The sequence below is a fragment of the Amphiprion ocellaris genome, chromosome 10, assembly GCF_022539595.1.
Source record: "Amphiprion ocellaris isolate individual 3 ecotype Okinawa chromosome 10, ASM2253959v1, whole genome shotgun sequence".
Taxonomy (NCBI): Eukaryota; Metazoa; Chordata; class Actinopteri; family Pomacentridae; genus Amphiprion; species Amphiprion ocellaris.
Window position 1 is genome coordinate 23,825,529 of NC_072775.1, and position 21,709 is coordinate 23,847,237.

A 21,709-nucleotide genomic window follows, 5' to 3' on the forward strand; every position below is an offset into this window, starting at 1 on the left:
GGCAGATGGACCTACAGTAGTTATGGCTCCTGAACTGCTCGAATTTTAGTGAGAAAAATCCTCGAAAGGAAGGAAGGACCGCATATTGACATCTATCCGAGGCACCGTGACTTCATCCTGCATGGATCCTCCACGTCAGTCAAAGATGGTCCTGATGAGAGCGATGCTGTCCACGCTGCTCTGCCTGCTGCTGGCTTCCGCCTCCTGGGGCTGTGGACCGGGCAGGGGATACGGGAAGCGGAGGCACCCTAAGAAGCTGACACCACTAGCTCTGAAACAGTTCATCCCCAACGTGGCTGAGAAAACCCTGGGAGCCAGCGGCAAGTACGAAGGAAAGATCATCCGCAACTCGGAAAGGTTCAAGGACCTGACTCCCAACTATAACCCCGATATTATTTTTAAAGATGAGGAGAACACCAACGCAGATCGGCTCATGACACAAGTAGGTAACAATATTTGAGTTTTTGTCATATTGTGGGACGTTTACTATGGACCAAATAAATGACCGCGGGATGTGAAGCAGCACAAATGCGCACTGGTCTCTGTTTTATCTGATATATTTTAGACATCCTCAGCTGCCACCAGAACCACGACGATAAATGAACCCCTGTAGCACTCTTTACACTGTATATATATATATATATATATATATATATATAGGTGACAGTATACACTACCGTTCAAAAGTTTGGGGTCACTTAGAAATGTCCTTATTTTTGAGAGAAAAGCAGTTTTTTTCAATGAAGATAACATTAAATGAATCAGAAATACAGTCTAGATATTTCTAATGTGGTAAATGACTATTCTAGCTGGAAACGACTGATATTTATTGGAATATCTCCATAGGGGTACAGAGGAACATTTCCAGCAACCATCACTCCTGTGTTCTAATGCTACATTGTGTTAGCTAATGGTGTTGAAAGGCTCATTGATGATTAGAAAACCCTTGTACAGTTATGTTAACACATGACATGTAAAACATGATATTATCTGGATGACCCCAAACTTTTGAACAGTAGTAAATATATATATATATATATATATATATACCCATATATTATGGTCACAGGGTGACGGCAGAGGACACCCTAGACAGGTCACCAATCTATCACAGGGCTACATATAGAGACAAACAATCACATTCAGATAGATAGATAGATAGATAGATAGATAGATAGATAGATACACATGTGGACAAAATTGACTCAAAGGACAATCAGACCTGCAAATGCTGTTCCATATCCTGTTCATTTTTCGCCTTGTATAAATAATTGTGTATCTATATATCTATACACGTGGACAAAATTGTTGGTACCCCTCAGTTAATGAAAGAAAAACCCACAATGGTCACAGAAATAATTGAATCTGACAAAAGTAATAATAAATAAAAATTCTCTGAAAATTAACCAATGAAAATCAGACATTGCTTTTGAACCGTGGTTCAACAGAATTATTTCAAAAAATAAACTCATGAAATAGGCCTGGACAAAATGATGGTACCCCTAGAAAAGACTGAAAATAATGTGACCATATGGACATGTTCAATCAAGGTGTGTCCTCTAATTAGCATCACAGGTGTCTACAAACTTGTAATCAGTCAGTCTGCCTGTTTATAGGGTTACAGTAGTCACTGTGCTGTTTGGTGACATGGTGTGTACCACACTAAACATGGACCAGAGGAAGCCAAGGAGAGAGTTGTCTCAGGAGATTAGAAAGAAAATTATAGACCAGCATGTTAAAGGTAAAGGCTATAAGACCATCTCCAAGCAGCTTGATGTTCCTGTGACAACAGTTGCACATATTATTCAGAAATTTAAGATCCATGGGACTGTAGCCAACCTCCCTGGATGTGGCTGCAGGAGGAAAATTGATGACAAATGGAAGAGACGGATAATACAAATGGTAAGAAAAGAGCCCAAAACAACCTCTAAAGACATTAAAGGTGAACTCCAAGGTCAAGGTACATCAGTGTCAGATCGCACCATCCATCGTTGTTTGAGCCAAAGTGGACTTCATGGGAGACGACCAAGAAGGACACCATTGTTGAAAACAAATCATAAAAAAGTCAGACTGGAATTTGCCAAACTGCATGTTGACAAGCCACAAAGCTTCTGGGAGAATGTCCTATGGACAGACCAGACAAAACTGGAACTTTTTGGCAAGGCACATCAGCTCTATGTTCACAGACGCAAAAATGAAGCATGTGAAGAAAAGAACACTGTCCCTACTGTGAAACATGGAGGAGGCTCTGTTATGTTCTGGGGCTGCTTTGCTGCATCTGGTACAGGGTGTCTTGAATCTGTGCAGGTTACAATGAAGTCTCATGACTATCAAGGTATTCTAGAGAGAAATGTGCTGCCCAGTGTCAGAAAGCTTGGTCTCAGTCGCAGGTCATGGGTCTTGCAACATGATAATGACCCAAAACACAGCTAAAAACAGCCAAGAATGGTTAAGAGGAAAACATTGGACTATTCTGAAGTAGCCTTCTATGAGCCCTGATCTAAATCCTATTGAACATCTGTGGAAGGAGCTGAAACGTGGCGTCTGGAGAAGGAACCCTTCAAACCTGAGACAAATGGAGCAATCTGCTCATGAGGAGTGGACCAGAATATCTGCTGAGAGGTGCAGAAGTCTCACTGACAGTTACACAAATGGTTTGATTGCAGTGATTGTCTCAAAAGGTTGTGCAACAAAATATTAAGTTAAGAGTATCATCATTTTTGTCCAGGCCTGATTCATGGGTTTATTTTTAAAAATAATTCTGTTAAACCATGTTTCAAAAGCAATGTCTGATTTTCATTTGTTAATTTTCATAGAATTTTTATTTATTATTACTTTTGTCAGATTCAAATAATTTCTGTGACCATTGTGGATTTTTCTTTCATTAACTGAGGGGTACCAACAATTTTGTCCACGTGTGTATAGATATATAGATATATAATTATTTATACAAGGCGAAAAATGAACAGGATATGGAACAGCATTTGCAGGTCTGATTGTCCTTTGAGTCAGTTGTTTCATGATCAGCAGACAGTCAGTCTGTGGGAAGAAGCTCCTCTTCATCTTCTCTGTGTTTGCCTCAGGCAGTGGTAACGCCGCCCTGATGGCAGCAGAGAGAACAATCTGTGGCTGGGGTGGGTGGGCTCACTAGCAATCTTCTTGGCCATTAATGTGACAGGACCGCGTCAGGTCCTGCGTGATCTAACCACCCAGATATCTGAAGCTCCACTCTTTCCAGTGGATGGTATGTCCTCTGCTGCTTCTTGCTGTAATCCATAATTAGCTCCTTGGTTTGCTGACGTTCAGGAGGAGGCTGTTGTCTCTTCACCAGTCCTCCAGGTGGGTGATCTCCATCAAACAGTCCTCCTCGTTGTTGCTGGAGATCATCCTGGTCATTATTCTACTTTGCCATCCTGGAGAGTGATGATATGGTTACATTGAGTTAAGCAGATGTGTGGATTTGTGATAGCATGTCAGTGATAAGGGTATGCACAAAGTCTAGATCTAGTCAGGTGATTTATTCTATTTTAAATATAAGCTCTCTGAGACAACAAAGCGACAGTGTTCACTTCAAACATCTACCCAGTGCTGCTGAACATAGGACTAATGAGAGCAAAGAACAATTACGGTAAAGTTGTGTGATGGAAACCCAAACATGATGAAATAAAAGATGAGAAAAACTGATGAATGATAAATAATAAATCCAGGTTAATTTATCTTGGGTCTAACTTTCTTTTCTTTTTTTTTTTGCCCAACATTCCAAGTGGTAGCAATATTATTTAATGTAGGAGGTTAATAGATGAGACCTGGGAATACAGCAACATTGCTAATATTTATATTATTAGATGTTCACACAATTTAATCACAGTTTTTAAAGTAATATGTAATGACCTGAATGTGACATGTCTCTCCACTTTCAGAGGTGTAAGGACAAACTGAACTCTTTGGCTATTTCAGTCATGAATCAGTGGCCTGGGATTAAACTTCGGGTCACAGAAGGTTGGGATGAGGATGGCCATCATTCTGAAGAGTCTCTTCACTATGAGGGCCGCGCAGTCGATATCACCACCTCAGACAGGGATAAGAGCAAGTATGGCATGCTGTCCAGGCTGGCTGTGGAAGCGGGTTTTGACTGGGTCTACTATGAGTCCAAAGCCCACATCCATTGTTCTGTGAAAGCAGGTGGGTGAACTGTATTTGTCACTACATTAGTCTGACAGATGTAATTGTTGTCCGATTACAATTAGTGCAACTTTTAGTCGTAATCTAAAGGGGTCGGCATGCTTCAACCAAAGTGACTGTTGGATCCTCAAGCAACATCTGAAACCTGTCTGGCCTAATAGAAAGAAATACATTCAACAATATATATAATTTCCTAAACTGAAAAACTTACAGCCATGTCCCGTTCCGGCAGTGATTGGCCACTGGGAGGCAAGGAAGTGGGTAGGATTTGAACATCTCTCTCAAGCTCTCTTTTATTTCTGTAAACATCAAATTCACTTTTTGTTGCGGAGGAAAGATTGTCTGAAATGTGTTTCACGATTCCATTTTTTAAAAATTGTTGCATCTTACTCCTTTCAGCGACAGCAGGCTTTTGACTGCTACCTTTGAATTTGGAACAGCGACAGTACAAACAGATTTGCAGTCTTATGCAATCAGACCACAGCAAACTTTGTTCTCAGCATGTCCCTTACACTTTGTCTGCTTTTGTTCTGTCACAATACAGCAAACAATTTTCACTTTCACAATGTTTCTATCACCTCAACGGAATGTGTAATTTTTGAGTATCTCCGTCTCTATCGTCAGTCAGCCTCAACATTAAAATCACTAATAGGTGAAGTTTGATCATTTCATTACAGATGAATGTTCTGCTGGAAAGCCATGGGTCCAGGCATTCATGTGGGTGTTACTTTGACATGTGCTAACCACCTAAATTTGTTGCAGAGAAGGCATAATTTTGCATGTTACTGGCATTCCTCCAAGGCAGTGGCTTCTGCAGCAGGACAGTGGCTGCCACTACACTACAAAAACTGCTCAGGAACAGCGTGAGGAACACAACCAACAATCCAAGGTGTTGAATGTGCCTCCAAAGTACTCGCATCCAATCCCATGAAGTGTCCATGCGATATGCTATAACAAGCCTAATCCATGGCTGCCCCATCCTCAGCCCAAAGGATCCTCGACCAACATCCTAATGCCAGACACCACATGACACCACTAAGGGTCCCGTGTTCATGTCCCAAGGATCCAGAGTGGGTTAGGTGGCACAAGGGATTCAACACAATATTAGGAAGGTTGTTTTAATGTTGTGGCGGATGGATGTATAGCCCATGCTTGTGATGGTCTGGTGATTTACCTGCAGTGTTGAACTTTTGTCTCCCCCACTGGCAGTGAGAGTAATTACACAAACTCTGAGGTGTTTGCTCCCACTTCTTGTTGTCAGTACCTGATATGCTGCTACACCTGTGGTCTACTGCATCTCTGAGGCTATGGTTGCTCCCTTTGTCAACTCTGGCAGTCTCAATTATTGCTGGTTCACGTACTGTAAAACATTACTAACCAAAGAAATCAAACTGAAAACTCCATCATACTGTGACATGCACAGATATTTACTTGATACTGGCTAGCTTAACACAAATTAGGCAAATTTGTTTGGTAAGGCCTTGGATGTAAGAGACTTTGATGTCGTTTTGTAGCTTTAATCTACAACCACGTGAGCTGCTATACAAAGATGTTTATACTACAGTGCTTTAAATTTCACTGCATATCTGAAAAGTTTGACTTGCTGTAGTGCTAGAGTAACTGCCAAGGGCTGCCAAAACCATTAACATTATTCTCCTGGATATCTGTACAAAGTGTCAGACCAATCCAACTAGTAGTTGTAGAGGCATTTCACTCTGCACCTAATCACTGGACCACCCAACCTGCCATCTATTTGACATAATGGGCATGGATGATGTCATAGTGGCTCTTCTGAAATGAATAACTCTCATCTTGAAAATGTACTATAACTAGAACACAATTATTCAATCCTTATACAGAAAGAAAATTTATTGTATGTATCATATGTATCTATGTGTATATACACACAGATACATGGATAGATGCATAGATAACAAATACGTTATTAAGTTATTAATTGATAATGTTATGACTCTTCCAGAAAACTCTGTGGCTGCTAAGTCTGGAGGATGCTTCCCTGGTTCTTCTATGGTGATCCTAGCAGAAGGAAACACGAAACAACTGAAGGACCTCCAGGTGGGGGACAAGGTGCTGGCTGCTGATCAAAGAGGAAACCTGGTTCCCAGTGACTTCCTTATGTTCATAGACCAGGATCAACAGATTTCAAGAGAGTTCCATGTCCTGGAGACTGATGAGCCATGTCATAGACTGAAAATGACTCCAGCTCACCTTGTTTTTGTAATGAACAACAGTACCAACAGCAGCAGCATTCGTGCCGTGTTCGCGAGTAATGTAAAACCAGGACAGTGGCTTCTTGTTGTTGGGAATGACCAGTCGGAATACCTCATCCCTGCCAGAGTAACAAGGGTTTATGTGGAGAAGTATGAAGGATCTTATGCACCTATGACATCTCATGGAACCATCATAGTTGACCGGGTTTTGGCATCCTGCTATGCAGTAGTTGAGGATCATGACCTTGCACACTGGGTTTTCACACCAGTTAGACTGTGGCACTCATTCTTGTCACTATTTGGGATGGTAAAAGAACTCAGCAGTGTGCACCAAGCAGATGGTGTCCACTGGTACCCAGAGCTCCTCTACTATGTGGGAAGTTGGCTTCTGGATAGGAGCTCTTTTCACCCGCAAAGCTGAGATATACTGTATGCTTTAATAAATTGTACATTCACACAATGCAATCAAAGAGAGATGTATCGCATTTTAAAGAATTTCTTTAAAGGCCAAAACATGGTTTCCTCTGATACTGACTTTGAATGCAGACAGGGCATGCAGTTCCATTCATACAAATATAGGTTATGCATCAGCCTGCTTTTCACATGGTCACAGTAGCCACATGGCAAGTAAACAAAACACACACACAGACACACATGCACACACACAGAGGTTTCTGAAAGTTTGGCTGTGACTTTTAGAAGGTATTGCCGCTGGTTACAGACTGGCTTATAGCTCCACGTAAGTAAGATTATTCCTAAGGAGTGCAAATTCTATAGAACAGCCTGGGCTGGAGTTGGTTGCCCTTCTGTCCCATGCACAGTAGATGATTTCTGAAGATTTTTAAACCTTCTCAGCTGTTTCCAGGCACCGTTGATGGAAAGCACACTCCAAAGTCAGGTGGTGACACCTTCTATTAGAACTCTTCCAGTGACGAAGTATAGAGGTGTGGATGAGAGAAAATCTCTTTGCACAGCCTTTCCTAATAACAAGCGTTTTGTTTTGACAACCTTTTGTGGACGTAATAAGTATGCAGTTAGTGTGCTTGCAGTCCACACAATCTCAAATTTTGGGCCCCATGTGAACATCTGCAGAGGTGTCCACGCAGACACTCATGGACTTGAGTAGATGACAAAATTCACGTCATGCACACCACTGTGGACCTTGCAGGTACGTGGACGCAGAATGCATGAATTGGCCTTAAAGCAGCACACATGTTACTTTATAATCTGATTTTTTATATGCTATAGCTAGATTGCAATTTGTGAAAATTCTGTTTTTCAGGATTCAATTTGGGTCATCTTCACTTTTGTTTTCTCTTGCAAATAAATTTGCCTAAATTAGTTTGTTTAGAGGTGTTCTGCTAGTGACTTCTTGTTTCATTTCCTTAGAGTGACCTCACTCATTGACCATTTTTTTTTAATTTCAGCAAATACTTGAGTCTAGTGTTCATTTTATGGAGGAAAAAATGACAAAATCACAAAAATAACACCTAGATTGTAACATGAGTTACTATTTAAGCTCTATAAAAGGTTTAAGCCCATACTTTCATGCAAGTCATGTTTTAAGTACAATACAATTGTTTAATAATAAGAATGAATTTGAATAATTTCATTTGAACTTAGGTGTTGACAAATGCCATATGATCGTTCTTCTTTGTGAGAGACTGAAAAAGAAATCAGTATTTTACTTGAGTGAAAGAGTTTTTTCACATCAAGAAATTTAAAGTAAAATTACTGGAAACATGTGCTTAGATAAAAGTAAAAAGCAGATTAGTAAAATGTTACTGCATTGTTATGTACAGTGGTAAATCATCATACTGTTAACACTGGGCAGAATTGTGTAGGGGAAATATAGCATAAATTTAAAAGCATTATACAACCTTACTTTACTATTCAATAATTCATTAAGATTATCATTGCAACTCTACACCTGGAGCTAAAAAAAAATGAAAATTGTAAAAAAGTTTATTTTTGTAATTTAATTCAAAAAGATTGACTGTTGCATATTCTATATTCATTGCACATGAAGTGAAATATTTCAAGCCATATTTTTTTTCAATGTTATTGCTTATAGCTCTTGAAAATCAGAAATCAAGTATCTCAAAGTATGAGCATATTTCATTTCAGGTTTGTCTAAATTAGTATTCAAACAGTATGAATACTGTATCTCTTGGTCTAGTTCAGTACATGCAACCACAATCATGGGGAAGACTACTGACTTGGGAAATTTTCCAGAAGACGATCATCAACACCCTCCACAAGGAGGGTAGACTACAGAAGGTCATTACTGAAAAGGCTGGCTGTTGGCAGATTGCTGTATTGAAGTATATTAAAGGCAAGTTGACTGGAAGGGAAAAGTGTGGCAGGAGAAGGTGCACAAGCAACAGAGAAAGTTGCAAGAAAAGTAGATGCAAGACCTTGGGGGAAGTCCACAAGCAGTGGACTGAAGCTGGTGTCAAGAGCCACTTTAGAACCTAATATCAAGACATTCCTGAACCAGAGACATCAGAAGGTCCTACCTGGTCTGAGGAGAAAAACAGCCGGACTTCTGCTCAGTGGGCCAAAAACTTTTTTTTTTCAGATGAAAGTAAATTTTATATTTCATTTGGAATTTAAGATCCTAGATTCTGGAGGAAGAGTGAAGAGACACAGAATCCAAGGTATTTGAAGCCCAGTGTGAAGTTTCCACAGTCATGTCATCTGCTGGTGTTGGTCCACTGTGTTTTATCAAGTCCAAAGTCAACAGAGTGTCCACCAGGAGACTTTAGAGCACTTCACCTCCATCTGCTGACAATCTTTATGGAGATATTGGTTTCCCTTTCAAACATAGCACCTGCTCACAGAGCCAAAACTACTACCAAATGGTTTGCTGATTATGATATTACTGTGCTTGATTGGCCAGGCAACTCAACTGACCTGAAGATGACCTAAAAATACAGAAGAACTGAAGGCTATCAAAGCAGCCTAGACTTCAATAGCACCTAAGCAGTAACACAGGCTGGTGGCCTTCATGCCACACTGCATTGATACAGTAATTCATGGTTAAGGAGACAAAAGACCAAATTAGAGGAACAAATATAAAGAGTGTATAAAGAGTGTGTAAATGAGCAAACTTTTCAGAAGCTGGACTTTTCTGTATTGTTAATACTTTGTTGGATTGATCAAAGGACATGTTTTAAAATTATGAGACTGGATTTTTGATTTTTATTAGCGAAAAGTAATTACCATCAAAATTAAAATTTCAAATTACATGCAACTGATATGGAATAACAGAAATACATGAAGGTTTACCTTTTTGAATGAAATTACTTGTTTGGATTTCTATTAACCAGTCACAATTGTATTGGGCTGTTCTAAGCCAAGTTTGCAGCAACTAGCAACTGCAAACTAGTGACCAGGGAACTGTTTTATTTGAACATTTGCACATAATGAGACGAGCACTGTAACTGAAGTAGCTAATTCATCAAAATGACCAAGCATGCCTACGTTATTACATTAACCAAATCCTTGGCAAAACTTTCCATTTTCGGATATGTAGGATGCTGCTCTGAGGTTGTTGTTGTTTCCCATTGCTAAGAGGATTTTGAAAACAATAGATAGTAAAAGGGGAGGAGAAAGCCACGTGGTCTGAAACAGCAAGGCTTATTCCCAAAGTCTACGTTCAATGAGTCAGACTAGTGACTCTACGACCCATTCTATACCTCCTGATTACTTCTTGGTAAGTGATCATCCTTTTTTTTCTTTGTTTGTCAACTCACATGTCAGATTTTGTCAAACTTCTTGACATTTTTTTTTCATGAGCAGCCATGATGCAGACATGCAGAAAGACACAGCCCATAAGTTTGAAACTGAGAAACCTCTAGTTTTCACACGTTTCCTGATCAACATGTTAGTGCAGTCAGGCTGATTTAAAATCACATGTCATTTTGTTTCAAGAAAAACAAGATTTTAAACTTGTCTGTCAATGATCACTGCACACGGATGTATTCAGTTTTGTTGCAGTAAGTTATTATTGTTATTATTGTGATGCGTGTATTTTAGTGTAGTCTTTCTATAGTATTTGTTTTTGATTATTCATCAGAGGAAATGCTAAACTGTTCAACTTAGGAAAATGCAGTTATTGAGAGGTGACACTGTTATGAATAGTTTGACATTTAAGTAATGGTGCACTGGTTTGTGTTCACTTACACTACCGTTCAAAAGTTTGGGGTCACTTAGAAATGTTCTTATTTTTGAATGAAAAACATTTTTTTCTTTCTATGAAGATAACATTAAATGACTGAGAAATCCAGTCTAGACATTGTTAATGTGGTAAATGACTATTCTAGCTGGAAACAGCTGATTTTTAATGGAATATCTCCATAGGGATACAGAGGAACATTTCCAGCAACCATCACTCCTGTGTTCTAATGCTACATTGTGTTAGCTAATGGTATTGAAAGGCTAATTGATGATTAGAAAACTCTTGTGCAATTATGTTAGCACAAGAATAAAAGTGTGAGTTTTCATGAAAACTTGAAATTGTCTGGGCGACCCCAACTTTTTGAATGGTAGTGTATGTTGTACACCTTTCAGGCATAACATTATGACCACCTGCCTAATATTGTGTTGGTCCCCTTTATGCTGCTAAAACTCCTCTGACCCAGTGGGGCATGAACACAGGACCTCTGGGGATGTTCTGTGTCACCAGGATGGTGGCAGTGAATTCTGTGGGTTCTGTGGGTTGCAGGGGTGCATTGTCCTGCTGAGGGTGTCACCTGGCATCAAGGACCTGCTGTTGATATGGGGGGTCGAGGGGTCGAGGGGTTGCTTGACTTGCAATGTTTAGGTGGGTGGTACACGTCAAACATCCACATGAATGTCAGGACTCAAGGTTTCCCAGCAGAATGTTGCATTAAAACAAGATGATCGATGTTTTTCACTCCACCTGTCAGTGGTCATAATGTTGTGGCTGATCGGTGTATAATGTTCTATGTTTCTGAGTCCAGTTTGAGCATACAGTGTTTATCATTTAGTGAATTGGTCTGTCAGGAAGAGAGACAGGAATGAAGAATGCCAGTGGGTTGGAAAAGGATTTTGCTGTTCCAACACTGATAACATGTTTATTTATTATTTTTCTGTCTAACATCTTTGGCCTATGCGATATATGGACATGTTAGAACCGTCAGTGTTTCTGGGTCTAAAACCCATTCTGAATGATCAGTGTATTTAAGTGTAGTAAAAGACTGAGTTATTGTGATTGTTATGACTGACTGTTAGGATCAATTATATTTTCATTAATGGATATACAGTACGACATCAATAAATTATTTTTTTATACACTGGATATCGACCTTAAACTAATAACTGGTTGGACAAAACAATTCATAAGAATTACTTAATTTGGTTAATGTCTATCAGGAAGACAGCCCACAGTTCAGTCACCCTAAATGTAATATATTGCTGAATTAAGGGGTGTAAAGATTAATATAATACCAAGGTCATAACAATATTGACAGCATTCGAGCCAATTTTGGATTCTGAAATCCCGATGTATGTATGTATGGAACACCAAGCAGTGCCTGCTCAGGAGTATTGTGCAGATCAGTTAAGCAACCGCTCCTAAGTTTAGTCATTACAGGAACTTCACTTCCATGTCAGATACAGGATTCCTAATTTCGTTTCATTTTTTTGTTTGTCATGACTTAGTATTTATAGCCTTGGTTTATTAGGATTAAGAGGCAGAAAGGGTAGAATACCCTAAGACAGTTTCAGGGATAAAAATGTAAACAATCGCATAAAAAATGATACATCACACAATCAACAAATACATAATTAAAGCTTGTATCTGTAAAACTGTATTTGTATCTGTATCTTGCTTTATGGTTTGAACCCTATTGAGTTTGAGCTGGTTTCCTGTTATCATTATTAGGATTCAAACCATAAAGCAGTAGAACCTGGTGAGTTTGTGCTAATTTATTATTATTATTTTCCTTCCTTCAAATTGTCAAGAGCTATAATGAGCTTGAAATAACAAACTTGGCCCAGTGACTGGAAATGATGTGAAAATGCTTCCAAAGAAACACTGTCAGCCACAAGGTGGCACTATGATCAGACCACAAAATTCAGTTTGAGAAAAGCAATGCCCCTCATCCTGTAAGTCTGACTGACTGAAAGTTGACACTGAACTCCATCTCAATGTGCTTTAAAAAACTTTTGGAACAAAAAAGTCCACCATGATGGATTGTTGCTCATTTGCATAATTTGAAAAGCAGCAGAGCTACTTCTAATTTTTGGACTTTGACTGTATCAACATGAGATTTCTTATATAGTACTTATGAACCTCTGCAAATATACTACAAATGGACAAGATCAGCTTTAGGACTTGAGAAATCTGTGTGATCACTGACAGTATTAATGCAGATGTTTACAAAGTACAGGTGTTAGATATGTTTATCTACATTTCACAATTGAATCAGCTTCAACTGTAGTAAATGGGCAAAGGAGCGAATATTTGCTGGTGTCTAGTTTTGACAAATACAAATATCAGCATGAAATTCTTGGTACGATCATCACTGATATGTATGTAGCCACATTAATGCTGTGTACAGTTCATATGCAACTCTCTCTCTCTACAACAAGATATGGGGCTTGTTCAGTAACAGGGTCAGTAAATTCTGTAGAAGTTCGTCCACTGGACCAGCTGATTGGCTCGGTAAGCTCAGAGAACCGTGTGGTGTGCTTTCGAATTCAGTGACTACATACTTTGACACAATATGAAGCTGCTGGAGGACCACATACAAACACCCTTGTTGCATGGTAGGATAGCCAATAGATGGCGCTGTTTACTAGTCTTAGATGTGTGCTGATGTTGCTCCTCCTAGAAATGCAGACAAGAAAATGTCACAAAGGTTTGGGGGCTATTCATCCATCCTGCCAAATCAATATCTAATAAATATCTGGGAAAAAACCCAACAAAGACAAAATAATAGTAAAGAGTTTTACAGGATTAAAATGACCAATCTTGGAAAATAAAACATGGTACATTTATGACCAGACTAGAGTTGTCCTCACACCTGACCCAGTGCCCAAATCCCAGTCAAATATGTTAAGACTGTTTTTAATTTGAAATCCCCACCTGCATCTCACACACCAAATGTGAACACACACATGACACAGACCTGGATGATTGCAGACCAGCGCTCTGTTCCATAAAGCAGCCTTTTATCAGTTAGTCTGACTTACTGTCAACTTTTTTTTTTCAGTTCAAAAGGCAAATTCAACATAGTTGAAGGTCACTTATTGATCTTGGCTGAGAAACTAAATTATTCCAGGGCAAGTTAACTTTCTGGCTAAGCTGAAATTGCTCCTTTGACATTGAAACGATTCTGACTCTCTGGCATGACTTTATTAACCAGCATCAGTCCAAACATTCAAATTTTACAGAAAATAAGCTTAAAAAAAATAGTAACTTAAATAAATTGGACAATATATAAGACGCAGAGCTACACTCACTGGCCACTTTATTAGGTACACCTGTTCAACTGCTTGTTAATACAAATAGCTAATCAGCCGATCACATGGCCACAACTCAATGCATTTAGGCATGTAGACGTGGTCAAGACGACTGGTTGAAGTTCAAATCGAGCATCAGAATGGGGAAGAAAGGGGATTTAAATGACTTGAATGTGGCATGGCTGTTGGTGGCAGACGGGCTGGTATGAGTATTTTAGAAACTGCTGATCTACTGGGATTTTCACACACAACTATCTCTAGAGTTTACAGAAAATGGACCCAAAACCAGAAAATATCCTGTGAGCAGCAGCTATTTGGACCAAAATGCCTTGTTGATGTGAGAGGTCAGAGGACAATGGGCAGACTGGTTGGAGATGATAGAAAGGCAACAGTAACTCAAACAACCACTGGATACAACCAAGGAACTAGAAACTAGAGTATAAACATAATTTGCATTTCATGTTTCATGAAATCACAGAACAGATTGACTTAAGAACTGCTGGAGAACATAGCAGTATCCAAGCACTGTTACTGAGTAATGATCATAGACTTTACAGCTGAACTCAGCTAGATTTCCTGAAACTCTGCTTTTGGATGAACTACATTTATTAGACATGAAAATGAGTTTGTGAGCAAGACATGAGAGCCTGTGACTGGCTTGTTTATTACAGTATGATTGATGGTTAAAGAGTCGTTCAGCCTCCTTCAACATTAAAATTATTTAGTTAATCTCAGGTGGAGTGGAGTTTTCTCCTACTCAGACAAAAGTGTGAGCCTCAGAAGAAACAGAAATAGAACAGACTATTATTATTCTGCACTTTTTTATTTTTGATATTCAAATGCATTAAAATGCAAATGCATGCTTAAGCTGATTTTACTGAAGAATATCCACACAGTGGCAGTTTCACATTTATATTAGTGACAGACGTGATGTACCCTCTCTCTCTTTCTGTCTCTGTAACAACTTCAGTCACAGCTGGTGTTCATTGTATGTGTGTGAGTGAAACCTTAAACCTTCACCTTTAAACTGAATGCTGAGTGCAGTGAGACTATTAGAAAACACCATTCAGCTGTGCCTGTGGACACAACCATGTCAGGATGTTTAGTTTAAACCAGATCCGTGACCCTGCTGTGGATCTGTTCTGACTCATCCACAAGGTCTTCTGTTCATGCTGGTAGGGTTAATTCTGCTTTACGCCCCACAAGGTCAGTTTGACCTCCATCAATTTTTAGCTTGTTTTCCCCGTAACTACACATTTCATTCATTATTAAATTTCAGGCGTTATTCACCATGGACACTGAATAATGGAACACAACCCTTGGTACATGTTAGTATTTATTTGTCGAAAGACCAATTTTTGGAGTAAGGTGTCAAAACAACCTGAACTTGCTTCATTATTTTTGCATATTCAGAGGCTTGTTGCATTCAGTGTGATTAACCTACTCCAGAATTCTGCATCAATTAATTCTGACACATGCTGTTTGTAGGGAGATGCTGGTTTGTACCAGTAATTAATTTTGTAAATGGAATTTTTAATTGACAACCGAGTAGTGTCAGGTCAGGAGTAATACTGGGGTCACTCAAGAGTGAAATCTTTTAGTATTTATATTAAAATGGGAATAGAGAAATCGTACTTCTCTCTAATGGCAACTATATTCCACACAGAGCGCATTTTTAGACATTTTCTTCAATATACAACAATGACTAAATGACAATATAAGACTACTGCTCTGGGTCAAATACGTGTGTCATTGTTGGAGTTACTTTAGTTTAATCTTCAGCATTAAACCTGTTGAAGCACATTGTTGATTTTCTGATACATTGCTGTGCAGTGCTACCAGTTATCACCTACCTAATAATCTCCCAAACTGTCACACTACAAGGGAAAGTAATACATTCAAAATCCAGATACTACGGAACCTTCTGAATAACCAAAGCAGTTACAGATAATTGTGCTTTGTGTAATAAATCAGACCAAACTTGATGTCCACATCAAAACATGGTTAGAATATAACATTTCTGAAATACAGAGTTTATAGTAGTTAAGTAGTAGCTTTGTTGTCATTATATTGAGGTTAGACAAAAAATAATGAAATTTGATGTGTGCTCCTGAGGCAGAAAAACAGTTAAGACAACAAAAAAAAGAAAAAATATAAGACAAATAAAACATGAGAATTAAATAAACTAATATAAAACTAGAATAAGGAAAGTACAGATGCATCAGACAGACAGCAGCAATATTTGAAGCAGTGGGTCACGTATAAAAAGTTTTACAGTTTTCAAAGAACACGGGTTTATAAGAGATTGTTGGTGACTGAGTCGGTGGTTGTCTCATGAGCTGGGCTTCGATCATTAACTGCAGATAGAAGGTCAGCTTCTGTAGTACAATATTGACATGGTTAGCATACCACAGGCAAGGACAGGTTATGCAAAAGTTCAGGAATTTTACTGGTGTGCTGGTCTTGTTAGTTACACTATTTTTCCCCTAACCCTGGTGTTAATTGCTTACATGCCTACAAATATTCAGCTGGTAATTTCAGCTGCTGTAAAACACTAGGTTGGTTAAATCCATACCAGGTAGAATAGAATAGAATAGAAGAGAAGAGAAGAGAAGAGAATAGAATAGAATAGAATAGAATATCCTTTATCTGTCCCCACAAGGGGGAAATTTGCACAGCAGCAAAGTGACTGTAAGAAAAATCAAGAGAACACATCTATAAATTCAAGACATAAGCTAAACACACTATATATATAATATAAATAAGAAGAAAAGAAGAAAAAAATATACACCAGGACATTAAAAACACAAAATTTAAGAATATACACACAAATGTGTGTAGCAACTGCCATCACAATATAAAGTATCTAACACTAGGGCAGTTAGCATACACCAGTCGTGTAAAGTGTCTGGCACTCTTGAAAAGTATTTGGCACTTGTTGAAACTATCTAACACTGCTTAAAAGTGTACAACACCAGTAAAAAGCATGTAGCGCCCCTTAAAAGTATGTAATACTTTACTGAAAGTGATTAGCACTTAGTTAGCATTTAACATTTGCTAAAAGTATTTGGCTCTTGTTTCAAGTATCTAGCACTCTTTCAAAATGTCTAATGTCTAATACTTGCTGAAAATATAGTTAGCATCTAACACTCATTAAAAGTATATAACACCTGTTTAAATCATGTAGCACTTATTAAAAGTATCTAATACTTGCTATAAGTAAATAGCACTCTGGCAGTTAGCATATAACACTAATTAAAAGTATCTAACACCTGCTCAAAGTATCTAGCACTTGTTAAAGGTATCTAACACTTATGAAAAGTATCTAGCAAGCACTAGAGGTATCTAAAAGTCTTTAAAAGTATATAACTCCTGTTAAAAGCATGTAGCACTTATTAAAAGTATCTAATACTTCCTAAGAGTAAGTAGCACTCTGGCAATTAGAATATAACTCTCATTAAAAGTATCTAACATTTGTGAAAAACATCTAGCATGTTTTTGTAGTAAACTCCTTAAACCCTGAACCCTATGTAACTCCTATTAAAAGCATGTAGAACTCGTTAAAGGTATCTAATACTTGCTAAGAGTAATTAGCACTTAGGCAGGTAGTGTGTAACTCTTGTTTAAAATGTCTAGCAATAGTTAAAGATATCGAACACGAAGGTAAGTATTCATTAAAAGTACCAAGCTTTAGTTTAAAGCATCTCGCACTGGTTAAAAGTAGATAACACTGACTAAAAGTAAATAGTTCTCCGGCAGCTAGCATCTAACACTTATATCTGGCACTTGTTAAGGTTATCTAACATTGAAGTATGTAAGTTCTGTTAAAAGCATGCAGCACTCGTTAAAAGTATCTAGTACTCATCTGAGAGAATTAAAAACAGAAACACTGAAGTGAAGTGAGCAGGTGCTTTGTCATACATACTCTATGCTGTGAACTAGCTAAAGGAACTAACTGAATCTTTTAGTAACCTTCAGGTTTCAATGCTAGAGTCCTCAAGTCTTTTCTGCATTGTAGCTTCCAAGCATATAATTGCCCAGCAACATAAATATTTGTTAAATTCCACTTTCTAAAGAAACAGGCAAAAATCAGGTTGTTCATACAACCTACAAATTCATACAACCAGGTTGGAATTCAATGAAATGTTTTATTGCTGCATTATAATAAATATAATGAAAGGCAAGTATGTGAAAATACTTTAAATAATACTGATAGTAAAAGCAGGCTGTGGAGTGATCAGGTGATCATTGCATTAAATCAGCTTTGAACTTTTCCTCTGTGCATATACAGATATCAGAAGGAAAACCTGGCAAATTCGTTTTATCATTTTACATTTTAGTCAAATAAAAAAAATAAATAAAAACTTCTTTACGTACAAAAAAAACCCTGAGGCTGTATTTGTAGTTATTTATGTAATCATAAATGTTTTTTTAAAATAAGTTTGAATTCAGCTGCAAAGGAACGCAAGCATTTATTTTGGAGTCACATTTCCAATGAGGAATAAATTCCAGCTGAACTTTCGGTCTGATTTGCTCTCCACCAACACCTGTCTCTTGAACTGCTGACTGATCCACTATGTTCACCAGCTACTTGCAAACTCCATCTGCTTTCGGGTGCTGAGAAAGTAGCACAGTTTGTCACAACACATAGAAAAAAAAAGTTGGCAGCTGGACCTGAACACCAAAACAATGATGCACAAGTGTATTAACCCTTAATCCCATCCATTACCTCAGTGATAAACTGGACTAGAGCCAAGGCTTATCGGCAACCTCACCTTAGCTTTATTGGAAGAATAGGAATGGCTCATTCCTAATCTTGGGGGGAGATTTTCCAAACATGTGGAGGGAATTATAGCAAAAAATTAATGCCCAGAATATTGAAAAGAAATGCTCAGCTATCACATATATGCTTTACAGATGGATGTCCACATATGTTTGGCCATTTAGTGTAACAGATACTGATTGCTTTAAACCCCAGAGCTGATTCTCATCCATCATACAGACCTATTGAATCACCTTCTGGTATCTAAATGAATGTGATGTGCTTGCCTTACTACTGGAAGACTGAACGTAACACATTTTTTTTTATTTTATAACTGATCCTATCAGCAACTGGAAACACAACCTTTTATTGCTCTAAATGTCTGATTTTCATTCAAAGCACACTTCTCCATATCAATGTCCCCTGCTCCTTTGTGTCTATGAATATGTTTACACTGATATAGTATTGTCTAATTCATGACTGGGGTCAGAGGTGATAAAAAAAGTCTCCCAAAAATGACCAGTATATTGATGAGCTTTGCAACAATATTTTCCCTTTTTTTTGAGTGGATTTTGTTTCAGATGGAGAAGTTGCTGGACAGAATGGGAAAACAAACACAGTGACCAATGCCTAATTAATCTGTGCAGTGTACTCAGTGATGCAGTTCATATTAGAGGAAGCACATAATGTTTGCACATGGTTTTCTCCCCCTTCCTCACACTTTGTTTCCATTACAAGGACACACTAAATACAGATGTCCCTTCTTAGGATGAGGACAAATGCTAAGGGTTAATCAAAGAGGCAGGACTGAAACCATAATGTTCCATTCAAAATCATCAAGCTCTATTAACAAAGCTCCACTGACTGTGTTTACGTGCACACTGATACCCTGTTATTCTCTGGGATGGGTTTTGCTTTTTTCAGTTGATACATTTATGGTGATCTTATGTAATCCTGATTAAGAAAAAAGAACGAGTTATGAGCTAGAATATGAATATTTCATGCAAGCACCACTGCAATAAGTTCCAATGTTTTCCTTAGTCTCCCATAATGAACTGAGAGATTTGTGTAAGAAAAGAACATACATTGACCTCGACTCTTATCAGGACGTACGTTTTCATGGAAACTGCGTGCACATAAATCACATAGCTCTGTGTAATAATCTCTCACTGACATCAGTGAGTCCATAATTCAGACTGTGGACGCTCCCTACACTGTTTCCTGTTGTACAACTAATAATATGTCCATGTACTCTCAGCCAAACAATTAACGATCTTTAGAAAAGTACACAGAGTCTTAATAATAAGCAGAAAAAAAAATGTTTTTGCAATAGTTACCAGCTCATCAACTGTGCTCACCCAAGTTTGCATTTCTAGGAATCATTCTGTTCAAATCTGGCTCTTTTGTTTGTTCATTCCCTGACTCCTCTGAGGGTAAACACATGGCGGAATGAGATTTGTTTTTCATTTTTCCTCACAAACGTTGTTTTCTCTGGGGTTAAGTGGCAAAGCACCATTACAAATACTTAATATTCTTTCACTAGTATTGCAAATGCATTTCCCTTAGCAAGTTATAACTTCTCCACCAGGAAGATGCATTTAAGATGTTGTAATGTCAAGCAGGGCTGTAGTAAAGAGCACTTCATGCATGACAAAGACAGGTCAGGAAAACAAAAACAAAAAAAAAAATACAGTGCATATCCATTTATTTTTCAATATGTTGCCCTACTGTTGCACATTGTGAAATTCAGCCGTGACGTAACTCTACCTAGAGTAATCTTTTAATTTGGAAAATTGTTTACATTTTGAATTACGTTATGTGATGTTATTACTAGTCCTGAGCAATGGAAGGACAAGATTTCAGAAGTTGAGGATGCCATTAAGAGAGTATAAGCCTTCATTTCAGTGTTCAGTGTCATGGACTTGTTAAAGATTTCTGTGCTGTTATGAGATAATGGCATGGCTTCACTGTTTCTATGACAAGAAGTGAACATCACATCAACTGCCTGCTGATGATCACATGATTGCTGCAACAACATCCTACTACAAATTAACCGCTGCAGACTTACTGGGACTTATCCATCGGGAATCATACAAGGAACAATTGATTAAATTGTGGTCGTGTTTCCGAGTCCCATCAATTCCCGCCGCCTGCTACATATTTAGGTCACACGATTCGGTATCCGTACATAACGCACACATGCATAACACACACCTGTGCTCAGTGCAAGGTCATTTAAGTTATGGGTACATCTATATTAATTGGTCACATTCCGTGTTGCCGTGATTTCTGATCATCAACAACTAATAAACAAATGGTGCATTTCTAAAAAAAAATGCTGCATTTCTGACAGTGCCATATGGGGGAATGAATAGCCTTAGCGAAGTACTACTATCTCTGAGTGCTTTTGCAACTGTGAAGAGAATTGTAAAGTCAAAACAAACAAATCCTTGAAAATGTATTGCACTTAAGCAGGATCTTTTTTTGAAACTGTCTGATGGATAATGTTAAATTCATATCTTTGTTACAAAGAGCGGTGTAATTTACTCCACATTTTCTTAGTATCATGTAGGACAAAGTTAACTGTAAAATTTGCCATTTGATTATATAACTCCTTACAATGCACAATAAAATTGACAAATGTCACTTAGTGTAGCTTAAATTCAAAATTGTGAATCTTTGATACAGCTCAGAAAACTCATTTATCTCAGCAATATATAATATATATATATATATATATATATATATATAAATATATATATATATATATATATATATATATATATATATATACACACTGTATTAGTGACTACTGAAGGATGAAGACTACAGTCTGGTCAAAATATATTACAGCTGATTTTATGAGCTCCGTCATTTAAATATAGAACTTACATTTTATACAGTAAAAAAATCACTCATATTGATCATTTCCACACCATAAATTATTCAAGACCTTACTTTAGTCGCTTCGATTCTTTGCTAACAGCCTTCTTATATGCCTGCTGTAGATGTAAGGACTGTAGGTGTCAAGTGAAACGGC

The 21,709-nt window shown here is 37.9% G+C and overlaps 2 protein-coding genes across 4 annotated transcripts in view; one reads left to right on the top strand and one right to left on the bottom strand.

Moving 5' to 3' along the window:
- shhb (sonic hedgehog signaling molecule b) lies at positions 1–11,732 on the top strand. The gene is made up of 3 exons (XM_023261652.3): positions 1–442; positions 3,921–4,182; positions 6,164–11,732. Exons 1-3 carry the CDS (start codon positions 122–124, stop codon positions 6,832–6,834), a joined length of 1,254 nt encoding a protein of 417 aa, XP_023117420.2. The 5' UTR covers positions 1–121; the 3' UTR covers positions 6,835–11,732.
- Positions 2,996–21,709, bottom strand: part of LOC111566816 (epidermal growth factor receptor substrate 15-like 1) — a 26,293-nt gene continuing 7,579 nt past the window's right edge. For 2 of the 3 annotated variants that reach the window (XM_055014614.1, XM_055014615.1), the window contains one exon: positions 15,226–16,285. In XM_055014614.1, the coding sequence (XP_054870589.1) occupies positions 16,163–16,285 (123 nt within the window). In that variant the 3' untranslated portion in view covers positions 15,226–16,162. Of the gene's footprint in view, positions 3,414–15,225; positions 16,286–21,709 lie in introns of those variants that run through there. The other variant, XM_055014616.1, reaches the window with a different exon arrangement.